This window comes from Dreissena polymorpha, chromosome 7, assembly GCF_020536995.1.
Source record: "Dreissena polymorpha isolate Duluth1 chromosome 7, UMN_Dpol_1.0, whole genome shotgun sequence".
NCBI lineage: Eukaryota > Metazoa > Mollusca > Bivalvia > Myida > Dreissenidae > Dreissena > Dreissena polymorpha.
In genome coordinates this window covers 86499231-86516255 of record NC_068361.1, presented here as the reverse complement: position 1 = coordinate 86516255, position 17025 = coordinate 86499231, and the positions used below count along the sequence as shown (strand labels likewise).

The following is a 17025-nucleotide window of genomic DNA, read 5'->3' as shown; positions in this document are numbered from 1 at the left end:
ATTTGTTATCATACAATCGCATTGATATCTGCCTGATACAGCGTTGCATGATATAAGTGTTATAATACCACCGCATTGATATCTGCCTGATACAGCGTTGCTTGATATATGTGTCATCATTCCACCGCATTGGTATCTGCCTGATACAGCGTTGCATGATATATTTGTTATCATACCACCGCATTGATATCTGTCTGATACAGCGTTGCATGATATATTTGTTATCATACCAACGCATTGATATCTGCCTGATACAGCGTTGCATGATACAATTGTTATAATACCACCGCATTGATATCTGCCTGATACATCGTTGCATGATATATTTGTTATCATACCACCGCATTGGTATCTGCCTGATACAGCGTTGCATGATTTACTGTGAAACCATTATAATTCGTCCGACATTAATTTTCGCCTTTTTCGTCCTTCGACCGATGGACGAATTCAAGATCCTAACAAACAATCATGTCCCATATTTGAAACAAATAAGACTGAATTACCGTAGGCATGAGGCATTTAAATCCAGCGTAATCCACGCATATACACAGGGCTTGAAATTAGCACTCGAAAAATGCGAGAAAAAAAGATTGCAAGGTAAGTTATAAGCCACTAGTATTTTTTGCAAATAAAGAAATAGTGAAAAAAAAACGAGTTATATTGCTTAATGCGTTCGACGGCATGAACGCTAAACCGTAGGTTAAGTTTTTGAACGTCCGAATACCCATATGCGGAAGCGCGCACCTTGTTTGTTGACTGGTTGACTATAATACATATACACAGATGGTATTGATAAAAAGAACATGAAACAGTCGACTATTCACACAAGTTAAATCCGGTTTTGACACAAGGGGTGTTCATTATACAGTGTACTGACAACTGACATTTCCTGTAAAACGCGAATGCAATAAGGCTGTATCGAATGCGTCGACTTCGTTTAGGTATAAAAGTGTTGATTAGCGCTAAGTGTTAACAACTTTATTACCCATTGTGTGTATTGTGTTTTTCATGGGTGTTGCAGATTATACAGCCTACACGCGGCGAATCCGGATTAAAGACAATACATTAAACGCAATTAAAATATGACCATGTGTGATCAACACCTGACATCATAACAAAGAACGTGTCAATGACATAAAATAATAAGGGACAGTTACTATCACCTAAAATAACAGACTTGTTAATTGGCATATGCCAAACAAGGCCCACCTCCTGCAAGTGACTACCAAGTGTCAACTCTCTTTCCCAAGCACGATTTTTCGCAATCGCGTATTACATGTATTACAAACAAATCGGACGTTTTTTTTTCAAAACCAGAAATGGACGAATTTAAGAGCGGACGAAATAGTCATTTTTATGAAAAGGGCGAAATTTTGTGCCGACGAAAATAAATGGTTTCACAGGATTTGTTATCATACCACCGCATTGATATATGTCTGATTCAGCGTTGCATGATATATTTGTAATCATACCACCGCATTGATATCTGTCTGATACAGCGTTGCATGATATATTTGTTATCATACCACCGCATTAATATCTGTCTGATACAGTGTTGCATGATATATTTGTTATCATACCACCGCATTGATATGTGCCTGATACAGCGTTGTATGATATATTTGTTATCAAACCACCACATTGATATCTGCCTGATACAGCGTATCATGAGATATTTGTTATCACACTATCGCATTGATATCTGCCTGATACAGCGTTGCATGATATATGTGTTATCATACCACCGCAATGATATATGCCTGATACAGCGTTGCATGATATATTTGTTATCATACCACCGCATTGATATCTGCCTGATACAGCGTTGCATGATATATTTGTTATCATACCACCGCATTGATATCTGCCTGTTACAGCGTTGCATGATATATTTGTTATCATACCGCCGCATTGATATCTGCCTGATACAGCGTTGCATGATATATTTGTTATCATACCACCGCATTGATATCTGTCTGATACAGCGTTGCATGATATATTTGTTATCATACCGCCGTATTGATATCTGTCTGATACAGCGTTGCATGATTAATTTTGTATCATACCGCCGCATTGATATCTGTCTGATACAGCGTTGCATAATATTTTTTTTATCATACCACTGTATTGATATCTGTCTGATACAGCGTGGCATGATATTTTTGTATCATACCACCGCATTGATATCTGTCTGATACAGCGTTGCATGATATATATGTTATCATACCACCGCATTGATATCTGTCTGATACAGCGTTGCATGATATATTTGTTATCATACCTCCGCATTGATATCTGTCTGATACAGCGTTGCATGATATTTTGTTTATCATACCTCCGCCTTGATATCTGTCTGATACAGCGTTGCATGATATTTGTTTTATCATTCCACTGCAATGATATCTGTCTGATACAGCGTAGCATATTTTTGTGATCATAACACCGCATTGATATCTGTGTGATACAGCGTTGCATGATATTTTTTTATCATACCACCACATTGATATCTGTCTGATACAGCGTTGCATGATATCTTTGTTATCATACCACCGCATTGATATCTGTCTGATACAGCGTTGCATGATATTTTTATCATACCACCGCAGTGATATATGTCTGATACAGCGTTGTATGATATAATTGTTATCATACCCCCGCATTGATTACTGTCTGTAACAGCGTTGCATGATATATTTGTTATCATACCACCGCGCTGATATCTGTCTGATACAGCGTTGCATGATATATTTGTTATCATACCACCGCATTGATATCTGTCTGATACAGCGTTGCATAATATTTTTTTATCATGCCACCGCAGTGACATATGTCTGATACATCGTTGCATGATATATTTATTATCATACCACCGCATTGACATCTGTCTGATACAGCGTTGCATGATATATTTGTTATCATACAACCGCAGTGATATCTGTCTGATAGAGCGTTGCATGATATATTTGTTATCATACCACCGCATTGATATCTGTCTGATACAGCGTTTCATGATTTTTTTTATCATACCACCGCATTGATATCTGTCTGATACATCGTTGCATGATATATTTGTTATCATACCACTGCATTGATATCTGCCTAATATAACGCGTCCTGATATATTGTTATATATTGTGGTAAACAAGAAGTTTTTATATCACCCGATGATAGGAGGAAGGTAATATTCCTCGAAATCAACCATAATCATATTAAGTAAAATCGAATCAAATTCTTTAAAATAAGCAAGTTGATACCATTACGTTATATATTTTATACACGAAATCAACACAAACAAAAAAACAACATGTTTTACAAATATTGGTCCCGTTTCAGATACAATTCATCTAAGTTTTTCATAAGAATTCTGCGATAGTAACGTTCGAACTTTTATACGCCAATTCCTACGAACGTTTCATAAACACGTTCGCAAACTTAAGAATTATTACGAATCTTACGAACGTTAAACAAGTCTAGTTCTTTAATTGAATATTTGAAAAGACGTCACAATACAATTTGGCGCCATCTGTCAGATTAATTCTACAACAGGCAATAAAGCCTTATGATTACGAATACATTTTATTTTCCCTTTTAAGTAAATGTGAAGTCGTACGCAAAAATTCATTAAAATTAGGTCGATGTTATTTGACACGAAACGTATTTTTGCAATACTTTAACTGCACCCGATATGAATTGATGTGAACTAAAACATGTAAAATGTGTTATTTTGGTAACTATTTCAGACGAACACTGACTCCTCGAAAATTAATTGTAAACGATTTACAAAGAGTTCATAACGTTCGTCAAGTGTAACAATTTCTTTTTGTTCATATTGAAATGCATTATTGGGGTTAAAATGGTGTGTAGCAAAAAGCTGAAAGTTACTGTCGGTGTTGAATATATTTACATGGATTTACAACAGAGCGTACTTATATTGATTGACATGGAGACATTCTTCACTAAGAAGATGGTATTCCACATTATGAATCTGCATGAAATTGTGATAAAAGTCGCATTTGTAAACATTGCAATATACTATTTTGTTTTGGAAGAAGAATACATGTTAAAACTGGCTAAATTTAATTTTATTATAGATTTATAATGTAATTCTATGGCATTTAAGTAGTAATACTAACCTTGCTTAGATGTCTGATTGTAATATAAGTAAAGAGATTTGTTAGTTTGAGCTATTTTTTCAAACATTTTTCATATCAATACATTTTGAATTGATTTAAATAAATAACAGCTGCTTCAAGTACATTTATGGTTTCATTTGTGTTCATTATTTCACATTCACTTCTGTTGAGATAACTAAGAAAAAAAAACAAAAAAACATTTTGAGTGGTGAAAAGGTCAATGTCATAATACAAGGTCAAAGGTCAAATATCATTGTATTTTTCTTTCCTTAAACTTTAACCCATTTATGCCTATTGGACTCTCCCATTCAGCTAAATTGGATCAATTTATCATGACTGGCAGATGACCCCTATTGATTTTCAGGTCAGTAGGTCAAAGGTCAAGGTCACAGTGATAAAAAACGTATTCACACAATGGTTTCCACTACAACTGACAGCCCATATAGGGGGCATGCATGTTTTACAAGAAGCCCTTGTAAATTACTTAAATATAACCTTAGTGTGGGGTCACATGGGCTCTTTGACCAACCAAATTCGGTCTTGGCCACAATGGCTCTTTGTTCCTTCCAGACCGTTAAGTGGTATCCAGTATGGTCAAAATTAACAACCCATCTCCACCCCTTCTCCGCCATAAGGTTTTAACTCCCGTACTATGTATGTTTTTACCAGTGTGTAAAACACATTTGTATATTATTTTACTGTTATAAGCATCAAGTTATTTTCTTTTATACTTATTGTGGGCGTGTTTTTATCGCTGTCATCACATTCAACTTCACAAATTCATGTTTTGTATGTGTATGGCGTGTTTTGTATAACCCATTATGCCTTTCTGGAAAGAATCTGTTGTTTGTTTATCTTTTTTATGGCATTTTAAACTAAATGCCAGTTTTAAATTAACAATATTGTGTTGGTTCATTCCTTCAATATAAAGAAGTGAAACTCCAGCTGCAGGAGTCATACCTTCAAGTCATACGAGCGCGTCCGGTCTATGATCTTTTCATTACCACCGAGGACTATACATAAATAATATTATTCAGCAAGAAAGGTTTGAATTTCGCTTTCGAATTGTAGGTTTTTGCTAATAAATGAAGTATGCAGTTTTGAAAAATAGCAAAATTTCTGTTCTATACAACTTTTTTCCTGTTTATATTCCCATGCAAAATGCTTTCAGAATGTAATGTACATGGGCAATCATGCAATGCAGGACCTCTCGGTAGAACCAAGATCCATGTGTTACACTGGCATATCGGTCAGACATACACACAACTTCTTCATTATCAAGAACATTAACTCTCCATATATGTTGACGCTTTACATAAATACTGTTTCAATACATAGTATGAGGGAAATGGTTGAGTGGAAAAAGTGTCAGGCTCTAAGCTTAGAGGTTATGGGTTCTTCCCTACAATTGTTATGACCATGTTTCCGCATATATCAGTACTATTGGTGGCTTCTATGATGCTAACATACTTGGGAATTTGTCGTGTGTGGCATCTCGAAAAAATCCGAATGCTAAGGCCTCCAGCACTGATCGAAAGGGTTTAGCTTATATCATGAATGAACATCGAAACAGCAAATTAAATAATAACAATCATTTATCTTTATTCTTTATTGTAATAATAACCACAGTAAAGATTAACATACAATAAGTGTATGGTTAACATTTTGCCGGTTAATGTCTTTACATAATGAATATATGCATGTAGCAACAACTTTTTGTTTTGATTAAGAGCGTTTCAATTCACCACCAACATAATCTCTACCTTAAAAAAGATTAGGCGTTCATCCTGATAGACTGTCTAGCTCGACCAATATGACTATTCAAGCCAGTTTAACTGTTACCTTTTCAACGTGTAATTTTATTAAAACAGAACACCCCTTAAAGTCAAGGCAATGAGACAATTACCGCCGTTCTAATTGACATCTCGACCCCTCGCGTCAAACTTTATACTGGGCTGAAGATAGTGATATGGGCTGAATATAGTTCACACTCCGGTTTCAGACTAAGATCTTCAACCCAGTAACAAGCCCAAAACGTTTAAGTTCATTTACATAATAATTCCACTTGTAATTGTATTACAACAGAACTCCCCATAACGTCAATGCAAATTCAACATATGACCAACATTCTAATTGACATCTCGACCTCTAGTGTCAAACTTTATACTGGGCTGAAGATAGTCATATTAGACTTTGGCCTGACAGGCTTCAGGCTAATATGACTATCTTCAATTCGGCCTCCGGCTTCAGACTAAAACGATGAAAATCATGAACAGGGTAAAACACATCAGTGAACTAACAGATAATCTAAGTACATAATTGCGTACTGGTATCATTCAAAGAGTGCAACTGTTATGTTCTACATGTATCTAAACAAGTATGAACAGTGATCTAGTTTTGGAAGAAGCATTAACCTATTTTATAAAACTTAAAACTTAAATGATATGTCAGTCATCTATATTATTCTTGGATTCAAATTTCTGAATATTCGTTAACTGACGGCAAACCTCCAAACAAAAATAATAATTTCAATCTGATTCCTGAGAACTTTGTCCATAATCTACTCTCTTAAGTTTTCCAGAATACACATTATATTCACTGACCCCCCACCCCCCACTAATATTTGCACCGCACAAAACAGCATACGGGTTTAAATTTTGACGGTTGGTGTAATTCAATGGGTTCTCCTTGTTTTGTTCAGAGTATACTGCCATGTTTGTTTCTTTCTCATTTGGCCCTGTGTTCGCCAGCACTACATCAGCAATGATGTCTGATGCCTTTACCTGTTGGTCAATTGAGGGAACAGAGTAATCATTCACTGTCTGTACATTATTCCAGCCAGCAATATGTGCAATTTCCGTTGAAGGTCTCCCTGCTTTCACTTATGTGTTTGGAAAAATTGTTCTGCAAGAATGATTCACGTTGCGACCTTCAAGCTCCCTCTCTTCTGCTAACACGTTCATCATCTTACCTTCCCTACAGCAGTTTCGCTGTACCAGACATCCGAACTTGGAGATTTTATGTCTTGCAAATAAAATCTACACATGAGTTTCGATGGTCTATGATCCCTGTAGGCTTTGTAAACCTTTACTGGGCAGCACGGGTCGTCAGGCCTCTCAAAAAACTTCGGCTTAACTTTTCTTATATCGGTTGACTTTGTCCCACTCCTAGTTTTTGTTCATCATTCTGAAATAAACCATAATATATGGTTGAGATAAACCTGAAACTCTTCTTTTTGTATGCTGACATTTTCTTTAATAATAAATTTCAAACTTTGAGTGTTACTGTTTGGGAAACCATTAATACAGCTTTCATACAAACTATGCACTTGTGAAAGAACTTTTAACCCTTTCAAAGCTGAAACTATTTGCAAACAGTCTGGATCCAGACCAGACGCCACATTCAAACTGTTTGCTATTGTTAGTGTTTTTTGGAAAACAAATTTGAATAAATTCAGCAGATGACATCTTAGAAGACGACAAATTCCCAACATGAAAAGGGTTAATGCTTTTAAATACAAGTGAATATTTCCACAAAACTTTTGCATTCAATATACTTTAGCACCTTAAATGTGTTGATGCAACATTAAGCAAAACATTAACAATCCTTTCTTTATATACATAAGGTGCACAGATTTTAAAATATTATGGAACTGACAAAGTCGAAAATTCTGTGACAATTTGTCACAAAATGTTAAAATCAAGTACCGTTACATTCTAAATATTCTCTTTCATCACTTGTATTTTAAACGATATGTCACCCCACAGCAAATAAAGGTGATCTTGACGACCTCGTAAACCGAAGAAAATTCCATTGTTCAACCAGATAGTGTATAGCAACTGTTCTGGCGTTTCTGAAACAAATATAACATACATATTAATTTATCAACCGGAAAATAGGAACTGTATATATAATTGAAATTTACTTACAATTCACCCACACACTCAAATCGACGTGTAAATTATATTACATGGATTATAAATTTTAATAAAGGGTTTAGAAAACCAAAAGTAGTTTAAAATGAGTTTGCGTATTTTTAGATTGGCAAAACAGCGTTTTGATGAAAATAGCGATATAAAAAGAATTAGTCATTTACAGTATCAAATACAAAAAAACATCCAAGGAGTCCTTTGCTTCTTAGCTTTTCTATTTTCTGTTAATGGTTCTGCTCGATTAGTCTTGTTCCCCATTCCCTGCGGTTTTAAGTACTTCCTTTTAGACTCAAGAACTCGGTTGGAGTGCGAAAACAAACTGTCACGCTTGATGCTGAACTCCACATGAAAACCAACAATATGCACTTGCCACCCGGATGAATTTGTCCGAGCATACACATCTAAATCATGCAGTCACATCTCAGATTGATGCTGCCTGCCTTCAGACTACTGTATTGAAATGACTATATGCTCGAAATTCTTTCAACAGACAACATGAAAGACACTATTTTATATTCGGCTGACTGTGAAACAAGCTTTCCTTTTAACTTACTTACGTTACTTATGTTGTTCTGCCGGCTGTGGGGTCCAAATAAACACCGAGGTTTCTCTGGCAGTTTTGTATGCGTTTTAACTAATTGAATAAGTGTCTTGATGAACATACCAGGCCCCGATTTCTCGAAAATTCTTAAGTCAAATTATTTAAGTTAAGCTGGTAAAAACGAGCTTAAGTTGATCGCTTAAATTAATCCGATTTCACGAACAAATTTACGGGATTAACTTATTAGCTTAAGTACGTTATTTTAAACCAAGTACTTAGCAGGCTTATTTCTGTTATTGCGGCTTAAATATGGCGGAGATACGGCGTCGTATTCGTCAGTTGCGAAGAGTTGTCAGGATAGAGAGAGTGTTTCAAGATAGGTTGAATCCGCTTGAAGTCCTGTCGGACGAAGAGATTGTTCGGCGGTATCGTTTCCGTAGTAGAACAATAATGGACATTGTTGAAGTGCTGTTCCCCTTCTTAGAGAGGCCGACGAAGCGCTCGTCACCTCTCCCACCACTTTTGAGCGTTTTAGTAACGCTTTATTTTTTTGCCTCGGGAGCCCACTATGTGGTGATAGAGGACGTTCATGGAGTTTCGGCGCCCTCTATATGCAGATCCGTCAATAGCGTTGTGAAACTGCTGGCGCGAATGGGCTTGCATCGGATAAAATTTCCCAGAGTACTTGGCGACACGAAGGCCAAGTTTTATTCCATTGCAGGTATATTATGATAGCTATCATTCTTTTCCTACTTAAAATTTTCTGCATAAAATATTGGTGATTTTTAACCTTCATTTTGCTTGTTATTTTCTAGTCTGGATTACCTGCCCCTTTCTAGGTTTTCCAAATGTTATTGGTGTCATAGACTGCACCCATGTGAAAGTTCTGGCACCAAGAGAGTATGAAGCTGACTACGTAAGTCGCAAAGGCTACCATTCACTCAATGTACAAATAAATTATGTGAAATGTGTTTATTGTTTTGAAACATCAAACATTCACTTTTTATTGCATTCTTTTAGAGTCTATGCTTTCAAACATAATGGAAAACTAATAAATTGGCTATGCAAATTAACTATGTGCAAATTGTGCTTAATAAACACATTCTTTTTTCCATTTAATTTACATAATGAGGGTACTTCTGCAGTGCCATGTTACTATGGATTTTGTAAAGTTTTTAGATGGCCCAGTTTGAATCGCATAAGAAAATGTGTGAATAACAACATTTTGCACAGACGCGAACTTCTGTATGATTCTACAATTGCTGCTTTCAGATGGTGTGCGATTCTGGCTATCGTTTTCTGAACGTGGTGGCAAAGTGGCCAGGAAGTGTGCATGATGCCAGGATATTTAGAAATTCCTTACTTTGTCAGCATTTAGAAAACGGTCAAGTATTGTTTATAATGCATATATTGTTGTTATCCATACAGTTATTACCATATAAAGTTTTAGTTAATCCATATTGAAAAATTATATATTTTTGAATAATTTAATTGACCTTGACAGAGTTTCTTAATAACCACACTGTCCATTCATTCAGCTGTTCTTTAATGCACCTTCATATTTTTGCATATTTTAAGGGTCATGTACTAAGAAGCTGCCTTTGTTTATGACCAAATAGAGAAAAAAAGGTTCTTGAGAATGTTGCTTATATACACTTAATACCGAAAACTTAATTAATAATGCTTAATTGTGTATCAATTTTGCTTGATGTAATTTAACATTGATGTATTTCCATATCTCCTGCAGGAACTCTTGATGGATGTATCTTGGGTGACAGTGGGTACCCCAGTAGACGTTATCTGATGACCCCTTACTTACAAACAAGGAACAGGGCACAGGAAAGGTAAACCCCAAAATCAATCACTTGTTTGTGAGAAATTACACATTTCTTGAATTTTCTTTTGTGAGTGTGCATATCGAGATTCTCATGTGCATGTAATTCATAAATATTTTAATACTTCTACGATTTTCCAGTGCCCGCGAATGTTGTCTTTGGGACAAATTTATGTCATTAATAAAATAAATATTTTGCAGAATAATATTAACAAAAAAGATTTTGTATTAAGAAATCAAAGTTAAAAAATCATTACTTGTTTACCAAAATGACCCCAACCTATAAACACGAGCAGACAAATGTATCAAGATCATCTTATAAATGAACCCATCCCACATTATACCCCCCCTCTCAACCCCCACCCCCTCAAAAAAAAATTGTTTCCTTTTTTATTTTTTAAAGATATAAGGGTATGGGGAAGTAGTACCGGTGGGAAACTAGACCCATTCAGCCTAAGTACCAGTTAATAGATTGTTAGAGATTGTCCCGAACCTCTCGATAAATTTGAAAGAGGACCGGATCCATGCTGCCTTTACCTTTATCAATGATAATCAGCGAGGTATGCCGATTGAGAAAATTTAGCTAACTCAATCGGACTGGCTCGGATTTTTTCATAGGTCGCCATTGTGAAGAATTTTCATGGTATGGTAACTTATACGAGCAGTTTCGCTGAAGCAGCATTGCAAAAATCATATCATGCAATCATATTAATAACATTTAATGTTATTTCAGATATAACCGATCACTACTATGGACCAGGGTTATTGTGGAGCAGGCATTTGACGTTTTGAATTGTCGCTTTGCTTGCTTGGCGTATGGCCTGCGATGCCACCCTGGAAGATGCTGTAGCATTATCATTGCTACTGTATTCTTACACAATTATGGACTTGACTGTGGTGACATCTTGGAACGCAATCAGGATATGGATGTAAATCAACCCCCCAACATTGCTCATCAAGAAAACAACAATGGAATTCAATACAGGGATATATTTGCTGAACGTTATTTTTCTTAAAGGTTTTCCTTGCATGTATATACATATGTGTCGCGTTCTGAAAAAAACTGGGCATAATGCATGTACATAAAGTGTTGTCCCAGATTAGTCTGTGCAGTCGGCACAAGCTAATCAGGGACGACACTTTCCGCTTTTATGACATTTTTTTGTTAAAATGAAGTCTCTTAGCAAAAATCCAATTTAGGCGGAAAGTGTTGTCCCTGATTAGCTGCCTGTGTCGACTGCACACGCTAATCTGGGACAACACTTTACGCATATGCATTATGCCCAGTTTTCTCAGAACGCAACTCATATACAGACAAGAAATGTTTATGAAACAGGTATGCCCCCCCCCCCCTAAATGCTATAATATCAACACAACTATATAAAATAAATGTTAAATACATATTGCTTTGTATGAAAAACATAACAAATAACAATTAATTTAACCCTTTCCCACTTGGAAGCAAAGTGAAAATTGCTATGAGCTAACAGCATAAATCCAGAACAGCCTGCATGTAACACGCTGTCTGTTCAGGTTTTATGCTGTTTGCTGCTCGTCCGTATCATGGGGTTGGAAGTGTGGCCTTTAAAAGTTGAATTTATTAAGAAAAGTCTTTAATTAAATTTAACTTTCTAAGGACTTCAAATCAGTCAAAATACGTATCTAAGTGATAAAGGGTTAAAAAACAATGTAAAGATATTATGGCAAGAAATTATCTATTTGTTTCAATATAAGTGTTTTGTTGAGTTCATGTATTTCCTTTTCTTGGACAATTTTATTTTCATAGTAAATCTGCTTTGCCTCCCAGGCTCTAATCTCGCTGGTAATTCGCCGGTTTTCAAGATCGTACAACTCTTCCTCCACATCAACCTTCCGTTTCTTCATTGATTTCTTGCCTGCATGATAATAAAACACAATATATTATAGTATTTGCTTTGTGATAGTTCATGCTTAAAAATGAATATCCTGATTGGATTCCAAGATGTCGCCACAGCCAAGTCCATAATTGTGTAATTACATGTATACAGTAGCAATTATAATGCTACATTTTTTGAGCTTACTTGATTTCTCAGGTGAGCTTTTGTGATCGGTCTTTGTCCGTCATCTGTCGTCCACATTTGGTTTGAAAACACTCTAGAGGCCACATTTCTTGTCCGATCTTCATGAAATTTGGTCAGAAGATTTGTCCGAATGATACTTTGATCGAGTTCAAAACTGGGTCATGCTGGGTCAAAAACTAGGTCAGTAGCTCAAAATAAGAAAAACCTATTACACACTGTAGAAGTCACATTTCATGCACAATCTTAATGAAACTTTGTCAAAATGTTTGTCTTAATGACATGTTGGTTGAAAAACATGGCTGGCAGGGGTGGGAGTTAGCGCATTTTCCTTATATTTATATAGTAAAAAAAGCTTGTGAACACTCTAGAAGTCACAATTTTTGCCCAATCATCATGAAACTTGGTGAAAACATTGGTTTAATAAATATTTCAGATGAGGTCGAAGATGGTCCCGATTGGTCAAAAAACATGATCGCCAGGGTAGTGGGACAGTTTTTATTATATGAGTATAGAGAAACCTTGTGAACTCTCTAGAAGTGATATCGTGAAACTTAGTCAAGACTTTGGTTTTATTGATATCTCAGACAAGTTGGAAAAGGTCTCAGTTTGGTTCAAAAAAACACTTTTTAGCTCACCTGATTGCTCAGGTGAGGTTTTGGGGTTGGTCGTTGTCAGTCGTATGTCCGTCCGTCCACATTTGGTTTTTAAACTCTTTTGCATTCACATTTCCCAAGCATTCTTAATCGAAGCTATATGGCTACAAGATCTGAGTCAAGTTTGATAATGAGCAAAATCGCATAATAAATGACAGAATTATTGCCCTTAAATTGTCAATGATGATACTTGACCAAGATTATTTTCTTGATGATATCAATGCAAAGTATGACATTGGTTCATGTGGGGTCAAAATCTTGGTCACAAGGTTCAAATTTTACAAAAACCTTGTAAACACAAGTAGAACTAGCATTACTTGCAAATGTTTGCATTGCAAAAAAACAACATGCAAATTGACAGTACTCAATCAGAATTAATAATATGCTCACACTGAAAAAGTAAACAGAAGAGAACCAATCTAATATGCTCTAGAGGTACTGAATTTTCAACTAAACAATAAACAAGGCCTTGTTAAAAAAGGATGAGCGAACTAGGGCCATCTTGGCCCTCTTGTTTTTAAACAAGTTCTGTTTTGATTATGGTGATTTCTTATGAAAAACGTGTTAACAATTACTTAACATATTATAATACATATATTGTTTTAATTAGTATGTAAGTGGCTTATACTCACCTCTGTTTTTCTCTGGTTGTCACTCCTGTTGAAACATCCGACTCCAAGAGTATCTCGTATCTGTTAGAAAATTATTGATATTGAAAGAAACATATTTCTACAATTGATAAACCATATTTTATGTATTTTTTCCACAGAAATAAAATAAGGGAAATTTACAAAGTGTTATATTGTGCACAGTTGTCCATGTTTTACGAAACTTCTTCACACTAACTTGCCTTTATTACAACGGAAGACAGACATAGTTTATCCAGCTTTGTGAACTTACAGTACATTCCCGTTCGATATGCCACTGGAACATGGCTCCGTTGTGACAGCTGCAGGTGGGGAGCATTTATGCACGCTGCAGGTGGCTGTTGAAGAGGACGGTTGACCCTCTTTTGGCGGCCTGTTCTCATTCTCGAATGTGCCTACATAATCACACAGTGATTCATAAGATTAAAACAAGCAACTGTTATAAGTTATTATTACTAAAATTCTTCACAATCAAGCCAGTTTTCTTAGCTTGTAGATTAATGGAATACAAATCCAGTGACCGCTGGTTCTATCCTCGGTTTTTGCCAGGCCCGATTTATGCCAAGCCATACATTCTCGCTCGCTCTGGCATCATAACCCAGTAGACAATTTATTGACTGAATTACAGTTGCTGGGTGCACAGGGACATTTGATGTAAATGATGCCCGATTGTACAATAATTTACATTTATAAACATTTAACTGAAATATCACACAAACGCTATGCAAATTACTTACTTTCCACACCCCGGTATTCCGTCCAGTTGGTGGGGATTTTGATCGCGAAGAATACCGGCCACGATCTCTTCTTCAATGGAGAAGTCCACCCTTCCATGGCCAGTTGATCTGGAATCGTCGACTTTACTACGCACTGAAATGAGATCTCATTTTGATGCGCAATCAAATAGATATTTAATTGTAGTGTAATTGCGTTTCATTCATTTAAATTGACGTTATTAGCTTTTTAGCATAATCGGGCATTCGATGCTTTGGGAGAAACTCCACCGGTCTGGTATGGTGACCGCCAGCCGAACTCTGTACCGCGAGTCCGAATTAATGAGGCGATTCCGACATGAGGCTGCATTATGTGTGGAATCAGTGCGTGTCCCAGCACTCTAAACTAGATCTACTTAGCCTAGACTAAGGAGTACTGTGATCAATTGTGAATGATCAATCTACTTTTTTAACTTTTTTTAAAAACTATGATGTGATCTTACGTGGTATGTGTGTGTGTGTGGGGAGTGGGTGCATATAACCCAGAGAAAACACCAACTGCCGCCAACAAAAATCACATTTTCAGGGAGCGGGAATCGAGCCATTTATTTTGAAAATTTTAAAGGGGCTTTGGCAAATGAAAATAATAATATAATGCAAGCGTATATATCCACGGTTTAAACTGGGTATATTTCACATGAAATGTTTGAGGCATTTTGACATACAAAACATTTCATGAATTGGTTTTTGTTTGTTTGGCCCTTTTCTTGGTGTTTACCGAATTTCTATTGTTGTCTTTTACTACATGTGGTTCTCCAACGAATATGTATTCGCTTAGCGCATGTGTTAAATATTTGAAATTAAAATTGGAATTGTTTTTTCGTTGCCATAGTCCCTCTAACAACCGCTATAATAACGCTATGAAGTTCATATAATGATATTTGCTTTGCATTCTCGCCATAAAACTTTTTTCCAATAATACGATATTGCAATACGGCTTAGTTATGAATATACTGAATACACCCATTAATGTTACATGGTATGCTCCGTATACTGAATTTGGGACAGTTCATTTTACAAACGTTAATTTGTTCATTACTTAAAATTAGCGCGTATGTTATTCAATAGTATTAACATTTGATAACTATTAATGCATTACAAAATGAATTGTATTGACAATACGATTAACAAAACTGATATGTTAAAAAAACAAACTAATTACACATTCTCATGACATGCTGTGTAAACCGAAATAGTGACATCAACCAATGAAATTGGACCGTGTGCAAAAGCGCGTCATCACCCGCGAACGACCATTTCAGTTTAACCGTTCATAAGTGTGAGTCGTTCATTTAAAATTGGAAACTATGAAAAATTCAAGGCATGGATGTTTTAGATGGATTACAGTGCTATAGTAGATTTATATGCTTGAAATAATAGTGGTGATTTTGACAAATGAGCTAACATTGGTGAAGATTTCAATATGCACTGGGACATATAGATTAACATGTCTCCATTTGCAATTGGTAACTGGATGAAATTTTCTTTTATGATTCAGAAATGGTGAACTAAAAACCGAATGATGACATTCAACCCTAGTTTACCCATTTATGCCTAGTGGACTCTCTCATCCTTCTAAATTGGATCAATGTATTTCCAAAATTAGGGATGTCTAGTATATTTATTTCTATATTTAGAATATATTCTTACATAAATTCTTTTAAGCAAACAGCGCAGACCCAGATGAGGTCAGCGCTGTTTGCAAAGGCCTTTTTTCTAGACGCTAGGCATAAATGTGTAAACATGACAAAACTGGAACTTTTACTTGAAATATAGAAACAGTAATGTTAGTAGGATGCCGTAAATGGATGAACATGTTGAATTTACCACATGGATCGTTTTACACACTTAACATGTAGACTATTCAATTTCTTTAGTGGGACAATTTGAAATTCGTTTCCATTATGTAAGTGCCTAAAGCAGCTTTGTTCTCGTTCATGTACATGTTTCATTGAATGAAATGCGTACGTTGTCGTTTGTATAAAGCTTTGGGGAATTACATATTTGACTTCATTATGGATACAGTAGTTTCTTAAGGAATGGACATAAACATGATGAAAGGTAAGTCCTTTCTAGTCTTTTATGTTGAATATTTGTTAACCGAGAATGGTGTGTTATGCGATAATTATAACATGTTTCGCATGCAATTTGTCTTGTACACCATTAACTATGAAAATATTTGCACAATGCATTTTCTTTCACTTTTTAATAACCTCGTTTGAAATGGATTTCACTAAGACGAAATGCGTACTGTATTGTGTCGCTTCTATTGTAAAAAGCACCTAACTTACCACTGTTCTTGAACATGGTTTTGATCTCCTCCACTCCCCGATTTTCTGAGCATACGCCTGACCTGTAATTTTTATATTTTAATGTTTTATCAGCGTATATACGAATGAGCAACTTAGCATGAATAAAATAATTTCTTTTTTTGCGAACATTGAATGATTTG

At 35.7% G+C, this 17025-nt stretch overlaps 1 protein-coding gene across 1 annotated transcript; it reads left to right on the top strand.

Annotated features, from left to right (window-relative positions):
• The first annotated feature begins 8915 nt into the window (after nt 1-8915).
• LOC127839897 (uncharacterized) lies at nt 8916-9338 on the top strand. The gene has a single exon (XM_052368289.1). The coding sequence runs from the start codon at nt 8916-8918 to the stop codon at nt 9336-9338; it is 423 nt and encodes a 140-aa protein (XP_052224249.1).
• Nucleotides 9339-17025: the final 7687 nt, after the last annotated feature.